The sequence below is a fragment of the Ptychodera flava genome, chromosome 9 (genome assembly GCF_041260155.1).
Source record: "Ptychodera flava strain L36383 chromosome 9, AS_Pfla_20210202, whole genome shotgun sequence".
Taxonomy (NCBI): domain Eukaryota; kingdom Metazoa; phylum Hemichordata; class Enteropneusta; family Ptychoderidae; genus Ptychodera; species Ptychodera flava.
In genome coordinates this window covers 23,482,734-23,509,457 of record NC_091936.1, presented here as the reverse complement: position 1 = coordinate 23,509,457, position 26,724 = coordinate 23,482,734, and the positions used below count along the sequence as shown (strand labels likewise).

The 26,724-nt window shown below is 36.5% G+C and overlaps 2 protein-coding genes across 2 annotated transcripts in view; one reads left to right on the top strand and one right to left on the bottom strand.

The window, feature by feature from the left end:
- Positions 1-26,724, top strand: part of LOC139140405 (natural resistance-associated macrophage protein 2-like) — a 33,023-nt gene that overhangs the window by 1,841 nt on the left and 4,458 nt on the right. The window contains exons 3-15 of the mRNA XM_070709629.1: positions 3,781-3,950; positions 4,446-4,568; positions 9,721-9,947; positions 11,928-11,998; positions 12,329-12,396; positions 12,668-12,823; positions 13,741-13,899; positions 14,374-14,460; positions 15,133-15,252; positions 19,627-19,776; positions 22,703-22,776; positions 24,964-25,120; positions 26,643-26,693. Coding sequence (XP_070565730.1) covers positions 3,781-3,950; positions 4,446-4,568; positions 9,721-9,947; positions 11,928-11,998; positions 12,329-12,396; positions 12,668-12,823; positions 13,741-13,899; positions 14,374-14,460; positions 15,133-15,252; positions 19,627-19,776; positions 22,703-22,776; positions 24,964-25,120; positions 26,643-26,693 — 1,613 coding nt within the window. The remainder of the gene's footprint in view (positions 1-3,780; positions 3,951-4,445; positions 4,569-9,720; positions 9,948-11,927; positions 11,999-12,328; positions 12,397-12,667; positions 12,824-13,740; positions 13,900-14,373; positions 14,461-15,132; positions 15,253-19,626; positions 19,777-22,702; positions 22,777-24,963; positions 25,121-26,642; positions 26,694-26,724) is intronic.
- The window catches only part of LOC139140409 (large ribosomal subunit protein eL14-like), a 46,303-nt gene continuing 36,135 nt past the window's right edge, over positions 16,557-26,724 (bottom strand). The window contains exon 5 of the mRNA XM_070709635.1: positions 16,557-16,773. Coding sequence (XP_070565736.1) covers positions 16,717-16,773 — 57 coding nt within the window. The 3' untranslated portion in view covers positions 16,557-16,716. The remainder of the gene's footprint in view (positions 16,774-26,724) is intronic.

Here is a 26,724-nt window from a genome sequence, read left to right as displayed (position 1 = left end):
CAATATTGATTTTAGCTGATTTCTATTTCACTTTTTTATACTCAATTGAAATTTACTGGTAGATCAGAAAAATTTCTTTATTTCTTAAAACATTACAACTACTGGTGACAGTTTTCACATGCTAAAAAGCACTATTTTCACAATAAGTCCACACCAATATTCATGTCAATGTCAAAAGAAATAGAGTTAGGGGAAACATATTGCCATTGATATTTTAATTTATAGTTTTAATGTCTATTTCATGTTTTGATGGTTTTATTAAACAGCCACTGTCCATCAGCGTACCAATTACTAGGCTGTTCATATGATTTGAAGAAATATGCTCATTAGTCCCCCCGGACACCGTCCGGGGGGACTTATAAGTTATGGGTTTGGTCATGTCCGTGTGTGCGTGCGTGCGTCTGTGCGTCCGTCCGTGCGTCCGTCTGTTCACACAGATATCTCAGAGATGCCTGGAGCGATTTCATTCAAACTTGGTACAAGGATTACTTCATATGTCATACAGATGCACGTCAATTTGTTTTGTAATACGATCCAATATGGCTGCCAGGCGGCCATTTTATTACAATTTTTTCATGTACAGAGCCATAACTCAGGCATGTTTCAACCGATTTTATTCAAAGTTGGTACAAGAACATTGACCAAGGTCATAGATATGCATGTCAATTTGTTTTGTGATACGATCCAATATGGCTGCCGTGCGGCCATTTTGTTACAATTTTTTCATGTACAGAGCCGTAACTCACGCATATCTCAACCGATTTTATTCAAACTTGGTACAAGGACATTGACCAATGTCATATATATGCATGTCAATTTGTTTTGTGATACAATCCAATATGCAGGGCTTGACAATTTTTTTTCCAGTTCACTTGTCCGTCGGACAAGTGGATTTTCAATTTCGCTTGTCCTCTCAAAAATTTTACTTGTCCTCCATTTGTAATAATCAAGACCAAAATACGAGTAGCGGCTTTCAGGGCTTTCTTATCTTGGTAATTTTCGCCGATGTTGACGCCGATTTTTTTCAAAAGTTTGCATTGAAGTAGGCCTGCGTACGGTCTGTGTGTTCTTGGCGTTATACGGCCTCCATCACAAGAGGCCGTATAAGTATAACGCCGGGAACACACAGACCTAACACACAGACCTGTACGCAGGGCTAACATTGAATTTGAAGGTACATATCATACATCGGCTTCCCGTGTTTGGCAAGCATAAATGTCGTCGTAAAAAGATTGGTCAGTTTCTATCGCTGGTCGTCGTCATTCGGTTCACGCATTGCGAGTGCATGCGATCGGATTGTTGGCAAGTGAAACCGTACTATCAGGCTCAGCGGGACCCACAAAATTTCCACAATCATTGTCCCCGTCACGATCTCATCTGCGATGTGCCAAACAGTCCAAATGCGGTTGACTAAACTCGTGAGACCTTATCGATTCAACGCGAAACATGTCGTATCTGTCAAGAAAAGCATTTCGCTTGGTTTGGCCATGGAGGTAGTCTCTTCCTACCTCCATGCTTTGGCAATGGTGGGGTATTAGAGACACGATGTACTGAACATTTTGGAACCGTCATATTTCAACCAAGGCAACTGTGCTTTCCAAATTCCATTTCGGGAGATAACATCTACGGCGTTTTTCCTCATCATAACGCTTATGTTTAGATCTTTTGTCAGAAACATCGTTCTAATTATCACATCGAGTCGTCGATTCTCAGACGATCCCACTCACGCTGGCCCTCGTGGCGCCGTCGTAAATAATCACAATGTCGTTTCTCAGAGTTACACAATGCCCATCGTCGTAAACTACGTGCCTCTTTACGGCAACAACTTTGCTTGATTTTTGCGTAGGTCTGCGGAGCGGAAATTACGTTCTGGCTCGCGAAAATGCACAATGCCTTGTTTGCATTAGTGGAAATATTACCGTAAAATACTCATATTTACAGCGATCACTCCACAAACTATCTGCCAACAATGTTCGTCTACCTCGCGAGGCCGCATAAATGATTTTGAAGTACTGCACGGTCGATTGCCAATAAGCACTATGGCATTGGGTTTTGCAATTTTTTACCTAATTTGTTGGGGCGGAGCAGTCAGCATACAACAAAGAAATGCTGTTTACGCCAAATTTAAAGCGACTTTTTAATTGGACGATGAAACAATTTCATGTCGATCATCGAAAAATTGCAACATTGTGTGAGTCGGCAAGTGAATCGCAGAAGAACGTCACAATTGTATCTAAAAAAGTCAGTGATTGACATTTATTTTGTGTGAACGACAACGCAAATCGGGCGACACGTGCACAAACCGCAACTTAGGTTCGCGTTGATTGCGCCAGAAGTTGTATAAACAACTTGTCCGGCGGGCGACCAGATTTTATTTTTGACTTGCCCGAACGTAAATTTCACTTGTCCCGGGCGTCGGGCGATAGGAATTGTCAAGCCCTGAATATGGCCGCCAGGCGGCCATTTTATTACTATTTTTTCATGTACAGAGCCTTTACTCAGGCATATCTTTAAACCGATTTTATTCAAAGTTGGTACAAGGACATCGACCAATGTCATAGCTATGCATGTCAATTTGTTTTATGATACAATCCAATATTGCCGCCATGCGGCCATTTTGTTATGATTTTTTCATGGCAGAGCCATAACTCAGGCATATCTCAACCGATTTCATTCAAAGTTGTTACAAGGACATCGACCTATGTCATACACATGCACATTGATTTGTTTTGTGATACAATCCAATATGGCTGCCCTGTGGCCATTTTGTTACGTTTTTTTCATGTTTAGAACCATAACTCAGACATAATATCAAGCGAATTTATTCAAAGTTGGTACAAGGAGATTTACCAATGTCATACATATGCACGGTAATTTGTTTTGTCATACAATCCAATATGGCCGCCGTGTGGCCATTTTATTACGAGTTTTTCATGTCCTGAACCATAACTCAGACATGTATCAAGCGAATTTATTCAAAAGTATTTTTAGCACAGACCTAATGAAGAGGACTCTATCCTCTCTCAGGACCTGTAATCATAGTACCCATTAACAAGTGGGGACTGTGTCATCAACGATGACTTGCTTTTTGTGTATCAAAATGTTATGTGTGTATAAATTATAAAAGAATATGCCTTTGATTACATACTTTTGGGGAAATTTAAGATTAACAGTGGCTGTAAATTCATAAACTAAGTGAGTTATTCTATACTCATGGATTTTGGTAAAACAGCTGCGTCAGATTGGTTATAGTGTCTGCTTCTTTCTGCCTTGTAAATCACCTCCAACTTTCCACACACCATACTGTCCAAGTTTTGGTGTCAGCGTTTTTAACTCAACTATCCCTGAACCGATTTCATTCAATGTTGGTACACAGAAGAAGTAACGTGGCATATATATGCATGTCAATTTATTTCATGATACAATCCAATATGGGCGGCATATGGCCATTTTGTTTCGATTTTTTCATGTTATTGATCCATAACTCAACAACTATTGATCTCGCCATGAAAAACACCAACAGCCATAACTCTACTGTCCCAAGTACACAAACATGACCCCCACAGACTACGATCATGTGATTTGGCAACATTTAACAAATTCACCCCTCTCCCCTGTAATATGAAGCTACCTGCAAGCATGTAATTCAATCACCGTAATTCAAACACCATAATCCAGCATGGACAGTGTCATCAGCTATGACTTGTCAAAATTTATTATTTAGAAATGTATTTTTTTGTACTTCAGTGCATCAACATCATGAATTGATTTGTTTGACAGAGCCAGAAGATGCCAATGTTGATGGGAAGCTGGTGATGGACAGCAGTCCATTGGAGATGGAATCAACAACTCCTGACAATTCTCCAGAAGATCAGCCTGTGCAGAATGGTAATGCACGCTCTGCCAGCAGTTACTTCAATGAACAGATACCTATACCAGCAGATGAAAGTGTGAGAATTTCTTTGTCACTTGATGGGGGTGGGGGAGGGAGAGGGGAGGGGTTATCAGATCGGGTGAATTGTCTGTGGCAGTTTAAGTAAATAATGCAGATAAGCTTTATTTTGTTAGTTTAATCCCCCTCATGGACAAGGGATTGGTACAACTCCAGTCAACTTTTGGTCATGAGTTGGACCAGTCTACATGATAATAGGGGAAAAAATGCAAGGTAAATGTGAAGAGGGATCAGTAAATTGTGGGAAGAGAACCGGTAGAGAGCAACACAATATATACAATATAGATGTAATAGAAGAGATCTCGAGTTGTGTGGGAGAGGGCTGTGCATTTCACCAGAAAGTATTATTTTAAAATAATATTACCGGTACAAACAAGGAGGTATTTTGAAAAAATTGCGATGTTTACTGCCATGAATTTTTTATTATAATTATCTATATTTTGCCAAATTTGAAACTGTACTTATATGATACACATGTGATCCCTTACCATAGACAAGGTTCAGTTTCCGTAAGCTGTGGGCATTCTGCGGCCCAGGGTTCCTGATGAGCATCGCATACTTGGATCCTGGCAACATAGAATCTGATCTGCAGTCTGGATTCAATGCAAAATTCCAGGTAAGGAGAACACTAGAGGTGTAGATATTTCTTCAAAGAATATAATTTTGGAAAACAGAGTCATAATGTGGAAAGAATGTCTATGTCATGTTTCCAAAAAATACCCTCTGACGTCAAGTTTTGGGACTTAAGACACCTATTTTCTCGTCACATGACGTATTCTGGCAAATCGCGACATGGAATAAGCATGTTGTGTGTTATAATACTGAATATGTCAAAGCCATGGTTTTGTCACAGTGTTTATGACTGCAGTATGGTGTAGTTTAAATTCTTAAACTCTGGGTAGAGGCTTACACTCTTCAATATCTGTTTACGTGAATGGCCACCTTTCACTGTTGTTGCAAATCAACTGGATATACACTGAAAAATTGGGCAAGTGAATTTAAATTTTAACGGTTATTTTGATTTCCCGCCATTTTAAAAAACTCGTAATATTACAAAGAAAACAAAGCATATGATGTACAAGTGGAATACATTCAGCATTATGCATTACATTGGACTACTCTGTTTCTGTGAAGATTCAAATGCATATATGCACGACGTTCAGTGTTTTTGCCTTATTTGCATGAGGACGCCATTTTATGTTTGGGCAAACGTTTATTATTTATCTTGTTCAAAATTGCATTAGCAGTCCCATGGACAGTTAATTATACTCGTATAAACATCCCTGAATGAGTACATTCCCACGAACTTGTTTTAGTTCGGAAGTAAAATCACAAAATTAATGCTAAAAGATGCAGCTATTGGCCCTTTCTTAAGTTTATGCTTTGCAATTCAACAGATGGGATAAACAGCAGGTACAAAAGATTCTAAAATAGTCAGTGAATACAACAGTTGTCTACCTTATTAGTCCCCAAGGACACCGTCCGGGGGGACTTATAGGTTTGGTCATGTCCGTGCGTGCGTGCGTGCGTGCGTGCGTGCGTGTGTGCGTCCGTGCATCCGTCCGTTCACGCAGATATCTCAGAGATGCCCAGGTCAATTTCTTTCAAACTTTGCACAAGGATAGTACCCTACCCCATACAGATGCACGTCGATTTGTTTCACAATGCGATCAAATTTGGCCGTGTTAGAGGACTTTTTAGTTTTCACCTCCATAGACTCCCATGTATAAGGTAGTGTCCATAGACTCCCATGTATAAGGCAGTCCATAGACTCCCATGTATAAGGCAGTCCATAGACTCCCATGTATAAGGCAGTCCATAGACTCCCATGTATAAGGCAGTCCATAGACTCCCATGTATAAGGCCGAGAAAAATAAAAATTTAGTTTCTCATCGTATTCATATTGCAAAAAGGATGCAGTGACACAGTTTTCAGTCCCAACGGATGAAGTCCAGGGGGCTAATAGATTGGGTCATGTCCGTCCATGAGTCCATCCGTGAGTCCATCCTTTCACGCAGATATCTCAGATATTTTGACAAAATGTCACGTGACCTCGGTGACCTTTGACCTCAAATATACATATTTGTCCATAACTCAGGAACCACAAGTGGTACACCCTTCATATATGGTATGATGGCACAGCTTATGACACCACATATTGTACCTCATTAATTATGCGCATATCTAATTTTGAGCAAGCCAATAGAGCTAGAGGTCTGATTTTTGGTATGTAGGGATAACTTAGCAATAAAATTTTTTTGACAAAATGTCACGTGACCTCGGTGACCTTTGACCTCAAATATACATATTTGTCCATAACTCAGGAACCACAAGTGGTACACCCTTCATATATGGTATGATGGCACAGCTTATGACACCACATATTGTACCTCATTAATTATGCGCATATCTAATTTTGAGCAAGCCAATAGAGCTAGAGGTCTGATTTTTGGTATGTAGGGATAACTTAGCAATAAAATTTTTTTGACAAAATGTCACGTGACCTCGGTGACCTTTGACCTCAATATACATATTTGTCCATAACTCAGTAACCACAAGTGCTACACCCTTCATGTATGGTATGATGGGACACTTTATGATGCCACATATTGTACATCATTAATTATGTGCATATCTAATTTTGAGCGAGCCAATAGAGCTAGAGGTCTGATTTTTGGTATATAGGGATAACTTAGCAATACAATTTTTTTGACAAAATGTTATGTGACCTCGGTGACCTTTGACCTCAAATATACATATTTGTCCATAACTCAGTAACCACAAGTGCTACACCCTTCATATATGGTATGATGGGACACCTTATGACGCCACATATTGTACCTCATTAGTTATGTGCATATCTAATTTTGAGCAAGTCAATAGGGCTAGAGGTCTGATTTTTTGTATATAGGGATAACTTAGCAATAAAATTATTGTGACAAAATGTCACATGACCTCGATGACCTTTGACCTCAAATATACATATTTGTCCATAACTCAGTAACCACAAGTTGTACACCCTTCATATATGGTATGATGGGAGACCTTATGATGCTTCATACTGTACCTCATTAATTATGCATATATCTAATTCTGAGCAAACCCATAGAGCTGGATGTCTGTCATACATATGCACATAGATTTGTTCTGTGATAGGATCCAATAAGGCCGCCATGTGGCCATTTTATTACGATTCTTTCATGTCCTGAACTACAGCTCAGACATGTATCAAGCAAATTTATTCAAAAGTATTTTTATCACAGACCTAATGAAGAGGCCTCTATCCTCTCTGAGGACCTGTAATCAAAGTACCCATTAACAAGTGGGGACTGTGTCATCAACGATGACTTGTTTAACCTTTTTCTACAATCTCATATGATCATATGATCGTACGTTCGTTGAACACCAAAAGACCATAGCTCATCTATTTAAGACAATTTTATTTTCCATTTTTATCCATGAGATTACATCAATCACTTATATTTCATTTTTAGCTCCGCTGTCAGCGACGCGGAGCTTATCAAATAGGTTGATTTTCCGTCGTCGTCCGTCGTCGTCCGTCGTCGTCGTCGTCCGTCGTCCGTCGTCCGTCGTCGTCCGTCAACAATTGCCTTCTCCTCTGAAACCGCAAGTCCAATTGCTTTGAAATTTTATATGCAGTTCACTTAAGGTGACCTCACTTCAGTTTGTTCAAATCGTGGTGAAATTTGCATATTTGTATTTTTGGGGCATTTTTTGGTGTTTTTGGTAAAAAAATCTTCTTCTCTGAAACCGCTTGTCCGATTGCTTTGAAATTTGACATGCAGTTTGCTTAGGGTGCCTTCAGTCAGATTTATTCAAATCGTGGCGAAATTTGCATATTTGTATTTTTAAGGCAATTTTTGTCATTTCTGGTAAAAAAATCTTTAAAAATCTTCTTCTTCAAAACTGCCAGTCAGATAGCTTTGATATTTGGTACATAGGTCCCTAGGGATGATCTATTTCAGATTTGTTCAAATTGTGCAGAAATATGCAAATTTGCATTTTTAAGGCAATTTTTGCCATTTTTGGTCAAAAAATTTATTTCTCAAAAAGTACTGGTCTGATAGTTTTGAAATTTGGTAAACAGGTTCCTATTGATGAACTAAGTAATATGTATTGAATGTCTGATGAAATCTGTAATTTTGTATTTTTGGGGCAATTTTTTCCATTTTTGGTCAAAAAATGTGTATTTCCAAAACTACTCATCCGATAGCTTTGAAATTTGGTATACAGGTTCCTACAGATTAACTAAATGATAGTTATTGAAATTATGATGAAATCTACAATTTTGTAATTTTGGGGCAATTTTTACCAGTTTTGGTCAAAAAATGTGTATTTCCAAAACTACTCATCCGATAGCTTTGAAATTTGGTGTACAGGTTCCTACAGATGAACTAAATGATAATTATTGAAATTATGATGAAATCTGCAATTTTGTAGTTTTGGGGCAATTTTTGCCATTTTTGGTCAAAACATGTGTTTCTCAAAAAGTACTGGTCTGATAGCTTTGAAATTTGGTATACAGGTTTCTACAGATGAGCTAAGTAATATATATTGAATTTCTGATGAAATCTGTAATTTTGTATTTTTGGGGCAATTTTTGCCATTTTTGGTCAAAAAATGTGTACATTCAAAACTACTCATCTGATAGCTTTGAAATTTGGTATACAGGTTTCCATAGATGAACTAAATGATATTTATTGAAATAATGATGAAATCTGCAATTTTGAATTTTTGGGGCAATTTTTCCTATTTTGGTCAAAAAATGCGTTTCTCAAAAAGTACTTGTCTAACAGCTTTGAAATTTGGTATACAGGTTTCTATAGATGTACTAAATTTAATCTTTTGAAATTATGATGAAATCTGCAATTTTTACTTTTGGAGGCAATTGTTGCCATTTTTGGTCAAAAAATTTATTCTCAAAAACTACTCATCAGATAGCCTTGGTTGACATGTTCTGAGGGATGATCCTATGTGATACATTCAAAGTATGATGAAATCTTCAATTGCGTATTTTTGCAGCTTATTTTAGCCACTTTTTTCTGGCCACTGCATCGAGCTATCAAAGATTTCCACCCTTCTTCATCAACATGTCTCAAAAATAGTTATTCTCTACATAAACACAGCGGAGCTATATCGGCCGCTAGGTCGCTTGTTAAAATAGTGCCTAGGTACATCGTAACCTTTGAGTGTGATATCTTTGAATTGTAGTGGCAACCAATTTTTGAAATTTGAATCACTCAAACATTTCTTCTATTGGTCAACATGGACCTCTGCTTTACAAATTCACTTTTGAACCCCAACAGAGTGTCGGTGCTGAAGGTTTTACAACTCTGTCATTTGTATGCAAAAATGAATATTTGTCAGAAATTTGTTGATTGACTTGTTGAAATCAAGCATACAAGAATTACAACAATTGTGCCGTACGTGTGACCACCAAAGTTTTGTTTCATCACAAGCTCCAGCAGCGAACACGGGTGCTGTAAAACATAAAATTGTCTGAGGGGACAGCAGCAAGCAATATTGAATCTGTGATGCTATATTTAGCAACAAATCTACGTTTGCAGTCAGACATTTGTAGTCAGTGCTACGTGCATTTCACATTTTTTGCACTTTTTATTAATTTTACCTTCATTGATAACCTTACCTGTCGTCATTTCGCTATGAAATAAAAAATAATTTATTTTTGTGCGCAAAATGTGTATAGCTCATACTAATTTGCTAAATTTGCTGTACCTCTTTCTCAGTTACTATGGTTGTTGCTATTGGCGACATGTCTTGGGTTATTACTCCAACGACTGGCAGCGAGACTTGGAGTGGTGACTGGCATGCATTTAGCCGAAGTCTGCTATCTTCAGTATCCCAAGGTGCCTCGACTGATCCTGTGGATTATGGTGGAAATAGCTATCATTGGGTCCGACATGCAAGAAGTCATTGGAACGGCAATTGCGTATAATTTGCTCTCAAATGGAAAGTGAGTATGCAACTTCTGTGTAATTTGAAAGAAAATAATGCATTAGAGATGGACTACCGTTCTTCTGAAAGACAGAGGCTATCATTTGCTGACTTGAAAACTGCAAAATGTCAATTGCCAATTCCGTTGTCAGCAATTTACATCCTTCAGATAGCTTGAAAGCTTTTCCCATGCGTGTACCTACTCGTACCTTGCAAATGGCAAAGATAGGCCAGGAATCCATACTTACTAAATGTAACATGTGCATTGTAAATATTTTGACTGCTTTCTCCTACTTATTCTGTGTTAAGGTTATGCTTACTTCATCATCTCTGTTTCCTATTGTAGCGGTCAAATTTTGTTATCTTCAACAACAGTATAGGACCAAATCATTATGATACTGAGAGTTTTAAAGGCTCTGAAAGCACAAATTGTTTGCAAACCTGACAAACATATTTGTTGGTAATTTCGATTGATATTATCAGCATAAAGGTGTATTTGAAAACTGGAGTTGCTCACTTTAGAGCATAAATGTACACATTGAAAATCTCAAATGATACATAACTGATAGCATTCAACATTTACGATAATACTATTTTAAAATGATACAAAAGACAAAACATGTTGTTAATGATGTCCAGGGAAGTTGAAATATAGTTCTTCAGTCTTCATGCCATTACCATAACCAATACCAAAATTGCATTAATATATTGTTAGAGTGAAAAAGCATCTGTATGAGAGTCATGCGACTTGGCCTAAACTTGATTTTTTTTGTTTCAATAATTTCAAAACCTTGCTTTTGTAAACAACAGGATGTGAAACTAGGACGGAGCCCATTTACTAGCTTCATGTCTTGAGAGAATTTGAGTGTTAATACTGTCATAGGCTAAATGTCTGAAACTAAGCAATTTACACAGCTGCATGCAGTATATGCAACTTATTAATATATATTGTAGCCCAAACATGGGACTATGTGCCTGAGGGCAGGTGACTTTATTGCCTGACGTAAGGAGGGCAAATGGTCTCCTGCCCCGAGGGTACATAGTCCCATGTTTGGGCTATAATGTTTTTATTACATGCCTCTCTTACACAGTTTTCACTCAAAATATTTAGATTTATTGACAAGACAAAAATCTGTTAAAAATGTAACAATTTTCATCATTGAATGGTGCAATGATATATTTAAAGTACTGTTATGCGGTTTATCAATTTTTTTCTGCAAAATTTTCAAAAAACCGGATTTCCTGTGCAAAACATGATATTTCGACATAAAAGTTGTCAAGTTGAAAATAGTTTCAGTCCAATGATGACTATGCGGCCCGCGACATCATCGACGAGTTACCATTGAATCCTATGGAGCGCGCGACGTTTGATATACGAGGCATGTAATAATAATAAGACTTTGGTACAATGTGTTACAAAGCATATATACTCAGATGTGTGTTACATTGAGTGAATTGTACCCAGCATGAAACTACCTCTGGTATGCAGAGTTTTTGCCATAAAGTATTATACTATTATTTGTACAGACAGATAAAATATACAGATGTCTTAGTGGGAAAATTCAGTGCTTGATACTAAAAACAGAGCATTATTAACGAAAAAGATTACTTCAAGTGTTTTGTTCAGTATAAAATATATATATATATATATATATATATATATATATATATATATATATATATATATATATATATATATATATATATATATATATATATATATACCAGTATATATATACATAATCTGTCTCATGTAAATATTACTTTGTACTGGACAACCATGAATACTGTGGTTGTCAAAGGCCAAACTAATACTCCAGTATAGGTAAATAGTTGTGTCATCATGTTTCTGCTCTTGAATTCCATAGTCATTATGATGAATTTAATGAGCATTTTTGAACATAAAAGATATCTCCTACACTGTGTGTTTTACTTAATTGCAAAACACACATTTAAACCATGGCAGGAAATTGATAAATTTGCAATTTATTTTTTCCAGAATTCCTCTGTATGCTGGAGTGTTGATTACAATCACAGATACATTCATATTTTTATTTCTGGATAAATATGGTAAGTTTTGTACAAAAAAATTAACATTTCTTATTTCATACTCATTAATTCAAATTAAATTTGATATGGTATGATATTTGGCCATACTGAGCAGCAGAATGCAATATTGCCACTATCAACTGAATGTAGATTTATAATACAAATTCACTCTAACCATACCATCCACGCTGTACCGTGGTTCTAGAACTTATCACTATGATTTGAGTTTTAGTTTACCTAGGCAGTAAATTTGTATACTCACTCTCTCAGCTAGTTGCTAGTATAATTTCTGTCTGAACACACAATCTACAAGAATATGTAGGAATAACTTCCCTTGATTTGTCTTTTCAGGTCTTAGAAAACTAGAAGCCTTTTTTGGGATGTTGATTACGATAATGGCAGTGACATTTGGATATGAGGTAAGGTTTTACTGTGAAGGTCAAGGACGATGAAGCCCAATTGCTATGAGCATACAAATTTACCTGAGTAAGAAATGTCCTGTTCATAATTGATGTTACCAAAACACTTGACATTCATCTATATTTTTCCAAAAAAAATGAAATGTTTGTCAGAAATAACCTATTCATTAGCAGACCTATGTCCTTCATTGAAAACAAAATGTTTTCAATGACTCATCCATTCATTCATACATTCACTCATTGATTCTTTTATTCTGATTTGACATTGCAGTATATAGTTGCAGCACCAGATCAAGTCAGCGTATTGAAAGGGTTATTTGTGCCAGGCTGTGGCACATGCAGTCCCAGAGTGATTGAACAAGCTGTTGGAATAATTGGAGCTGTGATTATGCCACATAATATATATCTCCATTCGGCCCTGGTGAAGGTGAGATATTTCATGTGTAGATTCTTGGTGTACTCTCTTGCAAGAGAATTGTAATGATTTTAAATAGGGTTTAAACAATGGTAATTCAAACTTTTTGTTCAGTTTAAGGCAGCTCTGAAGGATTTAAATTGCTAGGCAACTGTTGCTATGGGGAATATACAATATCCTTGAAAACATGGAATTTTCATAATTTCATTTGTAAGCTGATTTATGACATTGTAATATGGAGCTTTTTCTCAAGGGTTTGGGATGTTACAGCTGAGAATAACTAAATTCAATTCAGTTAAAAGTATGCCCAATTCCTGATATGTCATCTGTCCAATGCTTGTCAACAGTCTGAATATGAATATTGATATTGTAAATATCAAAATTACAAGTTATTGGCCACTGTTTTTAACTGTAACTTTTCATATTTTTTGTGGTGAACACTGATATGAAAGAGATGAATTACCTTGAACCATGGGATACTACCACAGACCCTAGAGAAAGGGTCTATGATACTACAGCATATTTTTTTTTCTACTAGTGGATGATCAATTTTGATGTTCAAATCATGGTTGAATCCCAGGTATTAACAATGTTTTAGTATTTTGAGTAAATTTTTGATTTTTATATAAACTTTTTATCCAGTGTAGTGCTTGTATGATGTGTTTCAGTGCATTGTTTGTGTTAATAGGTGAATTCAATGACTGAAAGAAATTCAAACATAAACAAAACAATGCATCTCAGAGACATGGAAGTATGTTTACCAACCAAATACTGGGTATTGATTTACAAACTATTGAAACAATGGCTGAAAGTTACACCTACTAGAGTGTATAAGCAGTGAAGTGTAAGGCAGTGTCTGGATCATTTGTATGATAAACCCATCCCCATCATTAGCTAATTTACAAGTTTTGTGTGTGTTTATTTTACAGTCCAGGGCAATAGATCGAAACAAAAAGAAAGAAGTCAAAGAGGCCAATATGTATTACTTTATTGAAGCAACGATAGCATTGACTGTGTCCTGCACCATCAATGTGTTCGTGGTCTCCGTCTTTGCCGAAGGATTGTATGGAAAAAGCAACACAGAAATAGTAAGTATGAATTGAAAGTGAGTGGCCACTTAAAAACTTCAAAACTCATGTGGATATTGTTTGTTGCAGAGTCTCTAATATGCATATAGTTCAGTTTAATATTATGCTTCAACTATTTATATGAAATAATAAGTTTTGTTTGTAGATATTAAATGAAAATAGTATGTGAAGATGACATTGCTTGGTTTTCACTTTGATTAATATGCTGACCTGATGGTATTTCCTCATAAAGATATTATGAGTACTTCATGAATATGTCTGATTTTATCCTATCCTTGGACCAGTTAAACAGTTAGGTGTTTATGAGTGTAGGTTTTTTGTATGCCATGGTCAGCTTTCATTTTTTCCTTTTTGAGTAGAACACTGCAATAGTTTGACCATGTCATTTCACTCTGGAATTGGACCACAGATGTCTGTTGTAGAGTAAGAATTTACATATCATGATATATTTCCATTCTCTGTTATTGTCCATAGTATCAAAAATGTGAAGAAGCCAACAGTCCATATTCCAATCTTTTCAACCGGAATGAATCTACCGTAGAAATGGATTTATACAAAGGAGTAAGTTTTCTGAGTTTTTTTATTACTTGTAATTTGAATTACTGTTGAAAATGATTCCTTTTCTTGTTATCTACGTGTCATTGAAAAGGTATTATATGATTCACAAACAATTCATTGTGTTTTCAAATATTGTAAAATTGTACATGAAGCAATGTAACAGTCATACTTCACATGTTCAACTTTTGATTTATCTTGGCATGGCAGTATGAATGGTAAATAAAACAGACAATGTCATCAGTTTTATTTCTATCATCAATTTTAAATCTTGATGGGAGAAAATTTTATAACTGATTGATGGATTATAAATGCAGTTTGTTGTTTAAATTTATGAAATCTATCCCGCACTCTTTGTTGAAAATTTGATTTCCTTCCCAACAGCTTTGATATTTTATACTTGAAATCTGTTTCAAAATAACAAGCTGAAAAAAAAGTAAATCAGGAAATCTTGCATTCTGTTGATTACGTACAAGTATCCTGTGAAAATCATGAACTGAAATATTACACCCCAAACTGTGCTTAACATATTTTTCTTATCGTAACTCGTGATGCATTACATAACTTAACTTTGGGCAAGGCAGAGCTGCATGTCAAAAGTTTCCAAAAAAAAACACTGGTCATTTTATGAATTTTAAAAGAAATAGCTGTATATGCTTTTCCATGTATTGTTGTTAGGGAGTATTTTTAGGCTGTGAATATGGCAGGGCTGCCTTGTACATTTGGGCCATTGGTATCCTAGCAGCAGGTCAAAGTTCAACCATGACAGGAACATATGCTGGTCAATTTGTTATGGAGGTGAGTGAATGCATAAAATAATTTTTTTTATCCACCGAGACACATATTTGTCATCTGGTATTTAATAACCTAATGTTGCACAAACAGTTTGGAACCTGGTTATGTATTAGGGTACAGAACACACCTTTTCTCATGTAGATGGTATGGCACAATGCTATTGTTTTCTATGGCAAACTTGGACTTGTACATTGGGATGTGAGGGGGTGAATGGGGTTGAAGAGGATGAGCTCTTACAATTATTTATGTAAGAAATGACTCAACTGTGAAAGTATGGAGCTTTTGTTTTCCCTTTGGATGATTCAATTATAATGTAATATACAATGTATGGCAAATCTGTTTGAACAAAATTGTCATGTGTCTGTCTGATGTAACAAGGCCATGTTATGCAACAGGTAGTTTGTCTTAACCCTTTTCCTGCCAGACAATATCACTTCCCCATCAGCCAACTCAGTGAAAACCATATGGATTTCCACCCATTTGGCTTAGTGTATTCCAACAGCTAATAGTCCATCATGTTTACAGTATCTGTGATTTCAGGGGCGTTCAAATGTTCAATATTTCGTTACAATGCACCAAATAGGACATGTTGTACTTCACTAGTTTAAACGAACTTGACATGATGGTGAAATATGAACTTGGCAGAAAAGGGTTAATGTGTAGCAGCAATCACTTTTCATTTCAGTGAATGGTGTCGGGACATTAAGTTGATTTTTTATGCGAATATTTTTGCTAGGTTCATGACAGAGTGCACTTTCCCTGATGTGAGTTTATCATTTCTGAAAGTTGGTATTTGGAAAACACCCCTGTAAAAGATTGGAATTTGTGGTGAATGTTGCACTGTCAGAGGTGGTTTTATAAAGTCAGGAAAATAGCTCCCTCCGAAGAAAATAAAATGTCAAGTTTTCTTGTCAAGATGGTTGACGGTAGCATTTCTAGCCCAGCTCACTGGTTGTTCATGAAGATCGCACAGTGTGAATCAGTTTTTCTAGCGGCCTCTGTATGTAGTTTGTTTGGTTATATGTTTCTAAGGACCCAACAACAAGCTGCGGTAATAAAGATAGTTGCAAAAAGACAAAATTTGTTTGGCTTTCTGTTGACAACGCCACCTGTTGTGTGTGCATTACTTTATTTAGAAACACAGCTACAAGCATGACCAGTGCTGTTCTGGTAAGAGTTCAACTATGTAAATTCACCGAAAATCCCTCTGCAGATTTTCTCCGCCAATCTGAATTTAGTACTCCTGTTTACTACAAAGTGATCTCAATATACTTGACAAGAAAATACAAAGGCATAAAGGAACATTCAAAGACGCATGTTGGTTTTCAGTACTTTGTGTTCTTTATTTTACAACCAGTCCATGAGATTACATATTACAGGTTGGTGTACATTTCCTCTTCTATATATCCTAATAATTTTCCTCTCTCTTCTGCATCCTATGATTTTCTCTTTGCTGCTATCGCTGCTTCATGTTCTCCTCTTTTTAATCTGTTTATTGTACTCTGTCCTGATGATTCTGTTTCTCTGTAAGTGCAGTGGAAAATTGAGTCTATTACTAATTTGATCGACTACATCAGTGCGCCCTCTAAGTCAATATGACACACCATTGATTCAATAGTGATCTCTTTGAGTGGAGAAAATATTACGCCGGACAGAGACTACTGAAGGATATGACAAGAAATTCATACATTGACTCAAAAGAGTTCAGAAATCTGAACAGCTGTAGAGCACACTTGACAATATTGTGTGGAGAACACTCAAAATGTTGTTTTTTTTGAATGAGAACACTCTTCAACGTCCTCACACTATTTAAAGTAATATTAAGAGTTCAGGTACTATCACTTTGATATTCACACTGTCTTGTCATAGTCACTGTAACAAAACTTTATTCCACAAAATCAATCAATCAAGACAGCTGATACTCTTTCAAGTGTTTTCTTCAGACTATTCTTTCCAGCTAGAACAATTTCATTTGCGACACAAATGTTCCTAATGGTAATCTTACTCATGTATTACATAAAATGGAACATCATCAACCCTTGTTATACGCAGAAAGCAAACATGTTTTAAAAATTCATATACATTGAAACTTACAGCTTGTTTTTCTCTCATAAGCATGTAACGATCAAAGTCATTCATCTTAGCCCTCTGTGAAACCAAAAGTTCAACATAACAATTAATTGGACCTGCGATTATCTATATGTTAGGATTTAATTTGAATAAATGACATCAATGTGTTTGGTGTAAGTTGCTTCAAATGTGTGTAAACTTGTTCCATGAGATTTCAACTGAAAGTGAAGGGCACAATTATTCACAGCTAAAATAGATTTCTGTTTTGTGCAACATATAATTGTTCTATAATTATATTGCTGTCAACAATAATATAATGTGCAGTAATTGGCAGTTTTAGCAATCTTTCTAACCTACTAACTTTCTAACCTTACTAACCTTCTCTTTAGCTTCAAGTTTCTTAGCCGAGTAGCATTCTTGCCACTTCTTGGTAATATCAGTCGTCTTCCACTGTTTCCTGACAATCTTTGTGCATGCAGTGTATGTCAGCTTCAGCCTGAACTTTGTCAGGTGAGTTCTTTTCAAATTGATTTCCTGGCGCAAGACTCTTGTACACGGACCATCCACCAAGACCTGTCAGATGAGAGATCTCTTTTAACCCTTTCACCAGTGGGTAAGCCTAATTCACGTGCCGCGTGCCAGTGCCACGAGCCAAGCGCCGCGTGCCGCGAGCCAACGTTCACGATGCACGATTAGCATGTTAACCTAGACACTCCAATTCACTTTATCGATTCATCTTCACTGTTAAATCACATTTAATAGACGCCTTGTATGTACATAGAGTGATGACCTGCGATATGTGTGTGCACGAATTCAACATGTGCTGGCCACTAAGGGACTGAAAAAAATTATAGGGAGGAGGGCGAATTTTCAAAATGATGCTGAGAAAAGTGACTCTCCCCAATTGTTATGCCGTCCCTGTACGTGCTATAGTCAACATCAATAATATTTCATTTGACAAATATTTACTAATTCATAATGTGACGCCTCATCCACCAAATATGATGCAGGAATATAAAATACTGTGTCACTTAACTCGGAATTGCCACTGAGTTTTGCCTTTTGGCAATGGTTGTCTATCAGTATAAATGTGATCAAGGAATGCCAGTTCACGGAGATTGAGAGATTGTAAAACTTTTCTGCATTTTTTCTTCCTTTACAATTTCTTTTGGTGTAAGTCAATTTAGGAGAGTGATTGAAAGTTGGAGTGGTGTTCAATTATTGTGCTTAAATCAGCCTGAATTGAGTGTTTATGGAAAAAGAATTAAGTGGGACTGTTCAATCAGACAATGTCCATTGAGGTTACAGATATCTTTTTGGTGCAGTTGGCAGGTTTTCTGCATTGCAAGCTGTATTTGTCCTGTGCTATTTATATCACTTTGTTCAGCAATTGTTTGTATGGGTACACTGTTGAATACTTTAAGTGCATTACAGCAAAAAAAGGATGGCTAGACATAGTCTCATATACATTACGTTTACTTTTTTGTATGTCATTTGTAGATAACTTTGTAGATAAAAAGAACCGACTCATTTGAGTGTCTGGATAGAACACACAAGGGAAGTGCTAAATTACTTATCGAGTTGATCATAGAGACTGAAGTTACATCAAGGTGTCTGGAAAGGTGCTTTTGAATGATTCCACCAATGCGTATGTCATCAACCCTGTCCTCCAGGTCGTGACCTTTATCCTCAACTCCCTGACCTTTGCCTTCCATGTGAATGAGTTATAGATACCTTTGCGTCATCACTTTGGCTCCACAAACATGACACAGTGACCTCCGACCCTCTGACAATCAAACATTTCTGTGTAATCTGTCATGTTGGCCACCAGTAGTGTACTTAATGCTAAAATGAAAATAATGCGTGATCAATTGTAACTTAAGTGGCAAAAATACTGTGAATAAAATATGTATGAATTTCCTAACTGGTTAAACACATTCATCAATGAAATGCACAATGACTGTAAACTTTGACTTTTTTTAGTCCTTTTCATTCCGGATAACATATACATTTGTTTTTCCCCTCACTGAAGTATATAGAAACACAAAGTACGGAGAACAATATGTAATGATATTGTTGACAAATGTGTCCTTGCTCTGACTTAAATTCAGTCTCCAACAATAAAATGGGACTCTACACTCATAAAGGCTGTGTTAAAATGTTAAAATATGTCGCATTTGACTTGATTTTGAGAGTAGTACGATAAACCTCATTTTGCAAGGAGAATAAAAACAAGTGGAAAATGCATTAAAAAGTGACAGCTAATGGAGCTACAATAATTTCTTTCTATTTCTCTCTTCATAACAGGGATTTCTGAATTTAAAATGGTCAAGGTGGAAGCGGGTGCTTTTAACACGGTCCATAGCTATCGTGCCCACCATCTTTGTAGCAGTATTCCGTGGAGTTGAACAGCTGACTGGCATGAATGATGCTCTCAATGTACTACAAAGTTTACAGGTAAAAAGGTTTTTCTTCCCATTGCATCAAACTATATATAAAGCAATTTCATCTTTATTTGGAAAAGACTCTGGACATTCCAAGTGTAGCTGTTGTCTCTACCTGTTCTAATCTTTTAGTAAATTTAGGAATTTATTTACACAAAAATTTGGTAACTCGTGATGTGGTTCCAACCATATAATTATTCATTTATCTCATCGTCTCAAAACGGACGAACTACGAGCAGACCTACGAGCTCGTACGAGCAAAGTACGAGTGACGTAATGTGCCGTACTTTCAAAGTACGAGTGACGTAATGCAGGTCCCAAAATCGACAAAGTGAGCGTCAAGCTGAGCGTGGAAAAACAAAAACAGCTTCGAACTGAGCGTTGAAAAAGAAAAGACAAAATAGGATTCGAAATGAACGTAGAAACATGCCAAACAGAATGTCAAAGAGGGGTTCTGAGTACGGGTGCTAAAATATAGCAAATATGCGAAATAAACACGTAATGACTTGACTGATTTCAGCTTGAATATAGCAAGTACGGGAACGAGTTCAAAACGTCTTTCACGTGGGTAGGCCCTACTACTGACTTTGCAGCACTATATTTATAACACTGTTGACAAAATCTCAACAACAATAAATTGTGGGTTCATCGTAATTGGTATTGCATGCATTAGTGAATTTTCAAAAATGACATTCATAATTGCATATATTTCAACTTGGGTAGCAAGAAAACCGACGACTCTGAGTGACTGGCTTTGGGCGTTCGTTCGTGTGCAAACATCGTGTGCAAGTTACAGACGATGGGCGGTACGGTGGGAGTAGGCACTAATAGCGATAAACAAAACGGCCAGTTTAGCCTACCCGGGATATTGTAATACATATGTCATCCACCTTCTGATGTGATTTTCCTCTAATTAACGCCAAATAAATATATCTGTAAAAATACATTATTACGTCGACGCCGACTTCATTGACGTCGACAAATCGACGTCAGCATTTATACTACGACTGATGCCTGGAACTTATCTACCGAACTGAGTGTAGCTAGGTAAGTTTGGAATGTGATGAGTTGGTATTGAGTGATGTTTTTTTGTTGTTCAGGAGCGCGAACGAACGAATTGAATATAGAAGTATCGAGCATCGATATCTTGTATGGCTTCTGCAAGTTCCGCGATGACAAACAGGAATATTGATCCCACAGTGACCTGACTATACCATTATTCAATAGGCGGGGCCGTAATCTCAACAATACACACCAATAATAGTGTGGTTCCGATAATGTGCTTTTTCAAAACTTGAAGTTGAATGCGAGGTCAGAAAAATGTTATTCTTTAAAATCATTGTTGAGTAGAGGTCATTTTCAAATAGACTGTACAACATGAGGTACACACGGGTGCCACAAAAACACCCGCCAACTCATAAAATCCTTCATATTATTCATTGTACACTGTGATTAACATAATGTGGTGATCAGATTATTTCGAGGTCATAAGCTGACTCGCGAGCCACGCAGGTTTTATGTCTGTGAAATCATTGCACTTTCGAATTCGAGAAAGTAAAAAAGATTTACAACGGCGGTAGGTTCAAGTGCATTACAACCAATCGAGGTCTCTTCCTTGATGTTCGGACATTGCAACCTCTTCTTTGGTTCTTCTTTAACAGCTTAATGTTACAATCGACGTCTGCAAAAAAGTCTACCATCGTGGCGTATAATAAGTCAGAGAGTGTCGCGTCGTCTCCAGTCTTGACCCGTACGTACAGACTCGTCCGAAAGTCAAAGCCTAAAGTATTCCTCTGCACTGCACTGAACCCGCTCTCACGACCAAAAAAATAATCATACGAAGTTCACACCCGCTCCTACTTCCGAGTTTCAAATATACACAGAAAATTTGTCTAAGCGTTCGTTTGTCGTAAAATCCTTTCACATAAACAAAAATCTTTCATCCATGGAATACAACATAGTCCTAAGCGTATTCATAAAAAATTAGGTCAAAAGGCATGTGTGACTTATAGCTTGCATACGTCACTCGTAATATGAAAGTACGAGCCAGTACTTCTGCTCGTACAATGTCAATTTCTAGACAATTACATACCTCAATTATTGAGAGATTGCGTTATGCAGATTTCGGTTTTTGATTTTCTCACATAGTATACCCAACTGAATTTCCTGGCTGAAGACCAAACCATTGGCCAACTTGTTATACCCACCACAGTTTACTTCATGCTTCATGTAGATCAATATGAAAGTCAAAACATGACTGTGAGTGCATGATAGTAATTGGAAACCAAAATTTGTTTTGAAAAAAAGCAAGAAACATTCATAAGTCACTGATCACACTTTTCTTGATATTTGTAATTTTAAATTATGATTTCCTCATGACAGCGAGAGATCAGAGTAGGATGTTTTGTTGCACTGTTAGATCACAAAAACACCATAAAATGTAAGAAAAATCACCATTTTTTAATGTTGTCAGTATTTTGTTCTTGGATATGTTAAGAGAAGAGATACTGATTTCAAAGAAAAAGAAGTGAACAGTTCTTTGGACCTGTTTTATTATTCTAAATCGAGAAGAAAATTGTAGAGTAAAAAAAATAGAAACTTTTTCATTATGCTTGAAAGGAACTTTTATTTGTGCAGAAATAAGATTACTATACGTTCTATCATTCTATTAGAAATGTAATAATTCTATTTTACCACATGAGAATTGTCTTCAGAAGGTAACTTGCCGGTTGGTTTTACCACAAACATGGAGGTCATGAATGCATATATGGTATGCATTCATGGATTGCTCAGAAAGATAATATATAGACATATCCAGACACAAAATATTTTACCAGTATATTTGTAAAAGTGTGATACTTGGTTAAACTATTCCCCACCCCAGCTGAGTGATACTATCTCACAAGTACTGACCGTGGCCGGTTGTATTTTCATTGTAGCTTCCGTTTGCTTTGATTCCAATACTGACATTTACAAGTGTAGGATCCTTGATGGGAGATTTTAAGAATGGACTGTGAGTATCGTCATCACAATTTGTTGTCTTGAATAACAGAAAGATACACATGAATTTTTAAGTTCTTCATGTAACACACTACAGTGACAATATTCACAAACAAGTCTCATGGATTGTTTTCGTAAATAAAGATACTTTTTTTCTCACTGAAGTAAATACTGTAAACGACGAAATTTTTGTAAGCGATCAATTTTTGCAAATTTTGCCGAGGATCTAAAATTTTCCGAAATAAGTAGATACAAACTTATGTTTATTGTAACATATTAAGCATGTACTGACAGCATAGTGACTGTAAAAATGGGGTCTCCAGTTGTGACATAAAGTGCACTGCAGACAGTCGTGTTGACCAACCACAGACGCCTAGAATCACATCCTTTGAATTTTTCCTCACTTTAGCTACACAATACACTCTGGAGACTTTTACATAACAAAGCATTTTTCGGGGAAGTAAAAATGTACTGCTTGTATTTCATTATTTTATATAATTGTTGTATTATAATAAAATAACACCATCATTCTCAGCCGTGCCGATGCAAGCACCTGACTCCACTTACTTGTGAATGACACTGTGTAAAAAAAGCAAATGTTTACTGTAATACTGAAATGTATTGCTCCATCACACTGTTCTTAAAATCACCGATAATCAGCGTTATTTCACTCAGGTCCATTCAGGTTAACTCGAGGTTAACTCACAGTTAATTCTCTTCACGGTAAAAACTGTAAGAAGAAATTAATCTAATTTATGTCAGAAAGCTGTCTGCGACTGAAGTCAAGTAGTAAGAAAAATAAGAAAATAATAACTCTAGAAAATAACTGTAAATTGATAAATACTCAAAATCAATATTTATATCTCTACACATGTCTAACTGGATCAAGGTTTCAAATCAAGTATAATTTGGCATTGACACACCATCATGATTGTTACAGCTGGTATTGATTATCTTGTTTCAAGAAGTCTGATAATCGTACACATGGATGTTCAAGGTTAAGATAGAGGGCGCTGTATTGCAAACTACTTCAACTGTAGGAGATTTAGTTCAAGTCAATGCAATGTTCATCGTCAATCGTTACATAGCTTCCCTAGATTGGAAGCAATTTACCTAAACTTATCGAAACAGGTCCCTACCTTATAAGGAAAAGAAAAAGGTAAAATGTGTCAATTTTTACTATAAAAGTACACTATACTATTGATTAATCAAATCAAATAAATTCAACTTAAGTGAAATCAAATCATGGCTTCTTGATGGGTCTCGGTTCAGAAGTAGCACAGATTTGTGTACTGGTCTCTCGTTAGTTACGCATGGAAACAGGAAAATATGAAAATGTTAATGTCATAGATATAGAATGTCCAGTTTGTAAAAGCAAAGAAGTAGAAGATGAGGTACACTTCCTGCTCCACTGCAAAGGGTACACAGATATTAGGAATAATTATTTTTGTAAGATAAACATGGACAATAACACATTCAGGGACACATAGGACTTTGTAAACAGACAAACTAACATTATGTGAATTAGGAAAATTCATATACACGTTTTAATCTGAGACAAAAAAACAGAACACAGTTATTTAATTCTTGTTTGAAAAAGAACATATATACAGATATATATTTATCTCATGTATATAAATTTATATCTCTCTCTTTTCTTTTATTTCGTTGCTGTTGTCATTTTGTTCTGTTGTAGTTGTTGAATCTTTATTGTTTTGATATTTCAAGATCCCAAAGGGGATACGATTTCAATAGACTTGACTTTACCTCATCTGTTTATACTGCAAATCATGCCATACATGTGAATGTGAATCTATAGTGCTTAGTGCGCATAGAAAAATAGCATTGCTCATTGATAAAGAGTTGTGTGGAAAGCAAATATGCAAAAAGTAGTTATTGTATATTTCTCCTTGTGAACCTTTCCGGTTTAAACCATCTACTCTACATTCCCTGTGAACAGGCCCACACTCTCTATGGATAGCAAAGGGTTTTGACCGAACCATGGTGGGGACAGGGCTAAAGTATGCATCACAGTTTATGCATGGATGCATCAAAGCCAAAGGTCAAATATGAGTTTCATGAAATGAAATTGGTAGTACTACTTAGTCCTTGAGTCTCGTCCAGTATCATGCTTGTCCTAGACTTTATACTATTGACACAACTTTTAAGGTACGTCTTGTCTTTTTTTCATCCTCCACAGGATTTCCAAGATAGTTGCAAGTCTGCTAGCCCTCATAGTAATGGTCATTAACTCTTATTTTGTTGTCGTCTTCGTTGGAATTTTACCAAAGCACTGGGCTATATACCTTGGACTGGCTGTAGTTTCCATCCTATACTTAGGGTTTATAGGATATTTAGTAAGTATTGTTTCTGTGTCTTTGATGCATAAAAAACACATATTTGGTGCTTGGAACAGTAAAAAAGCGGTTACCTGTACATCTGAATGTAAACTTAGTTGTCCTGCTTTCATGAAATACTGGGGAGCTTTTGATTTTTATGATCATGATTATGATATCTATGACATCATAATCAAAATCGAGATTGTTCGCAAAACTGGCTTGCATACATAGCCATAATGTAATACCGGCTTTGTATGGAGCAATGCATGGCATACTTGTATTTTTTTCCCAACTTCATTTTAAATTGATGTATACTATGCAAAATATTGCAAAACTGACCAAACTAACCTCTTGTGACATATCACTTAAAAAGATAGCTGCACAGGTCAAAGTCTACTTTCTGAAGCTTCAAAATGTAACTGCCATTTCAGCTTTCAGCACTGATCCCTGTTTAGTCTACCATCTTTATATAATCACCATTGTTATTGGCACAGGTGCACGTGGGTTAGGTAGTCTGCTTGATCTATTGATCGATTGCGTATTCGTTGCTCTGCCCTTCACTACAACTAACACACTCTACGGTATGAACCAATCATTCAATCTACACAAGACCTGTTTTTTCAACTGGCCGTGCACTCTCACAAAACATTCAGAATTACACTTAAGTATACCTTGTTGGATCACAAATTTAACTATCTTCTCAAAAATCATGCCAATGAACAGGTTTCTCATACTGTCTTGAAACGTGGTGAAACAGAGTCTCCAGAATGATTCTTACACTGCGCATATCCTCTGTATATTTCTCCACATTTGGCTTCAAAACATGGTCAATTTCTTCAAGACAATGTGAGTAACCTGAGTTCGTTTGCATGGTTCTCGAGAAGATGTTTAAATTTTTGATCTAACAACGTATACGAAAATGTAATTCTGAGTTTTTTGTGTGAGCGCAGCACGGTCAGTTGAAAGTAGATTGAGTGTTCTGTTTCACAACATGGGGTATTTTATAGTTGCTATGGAGGGCAGAGCAAAGAGTAATTGATAGATCGAGTAGATGATCGATCGAGCAGACTACCCAGCCCATGAGCACCCGTGGTTATTTGGCATATTCAAATGCATAATCATGATTGTGATCAGCCAATTACGATCATGACCCTGATTTCATGATTATGCAAATTAAACATGCCCATAATGATGTAGGAAAGAATTGCGCCCTCTAGTGCCAAACTAAGCAACATGCTACCATGCTATTGTACGAGCCTCCACCTTTCTCCCTTATAACATGCAACCATGGTTGTTGCTCATGATTGTGAAAAACCCAAGCATTCTCAGTAGTAAAATCTCCCTTTTCCTGTAGAAGACTGGGATTTTTGTTTCCTACCTGTCAGTTTTTCCAGTTTTTGGAGTACAATGTACATTGAGGGAGTCATTGTTTTAACTGTTTGTAACATTGGTGTTAAAGGGTTGTTGTAAATTTACTCACTCTTGACTGTAGATTAAATATTTTATATTGACTTTAAAATACATTTCTTCCTGTTTTCAGGCATGGAGATGTTTGACATTACTGGGGTCAAAGTGTCTGGCAAGGATACCGGTGAGTACTGACACAAGTTCAACGATTACTT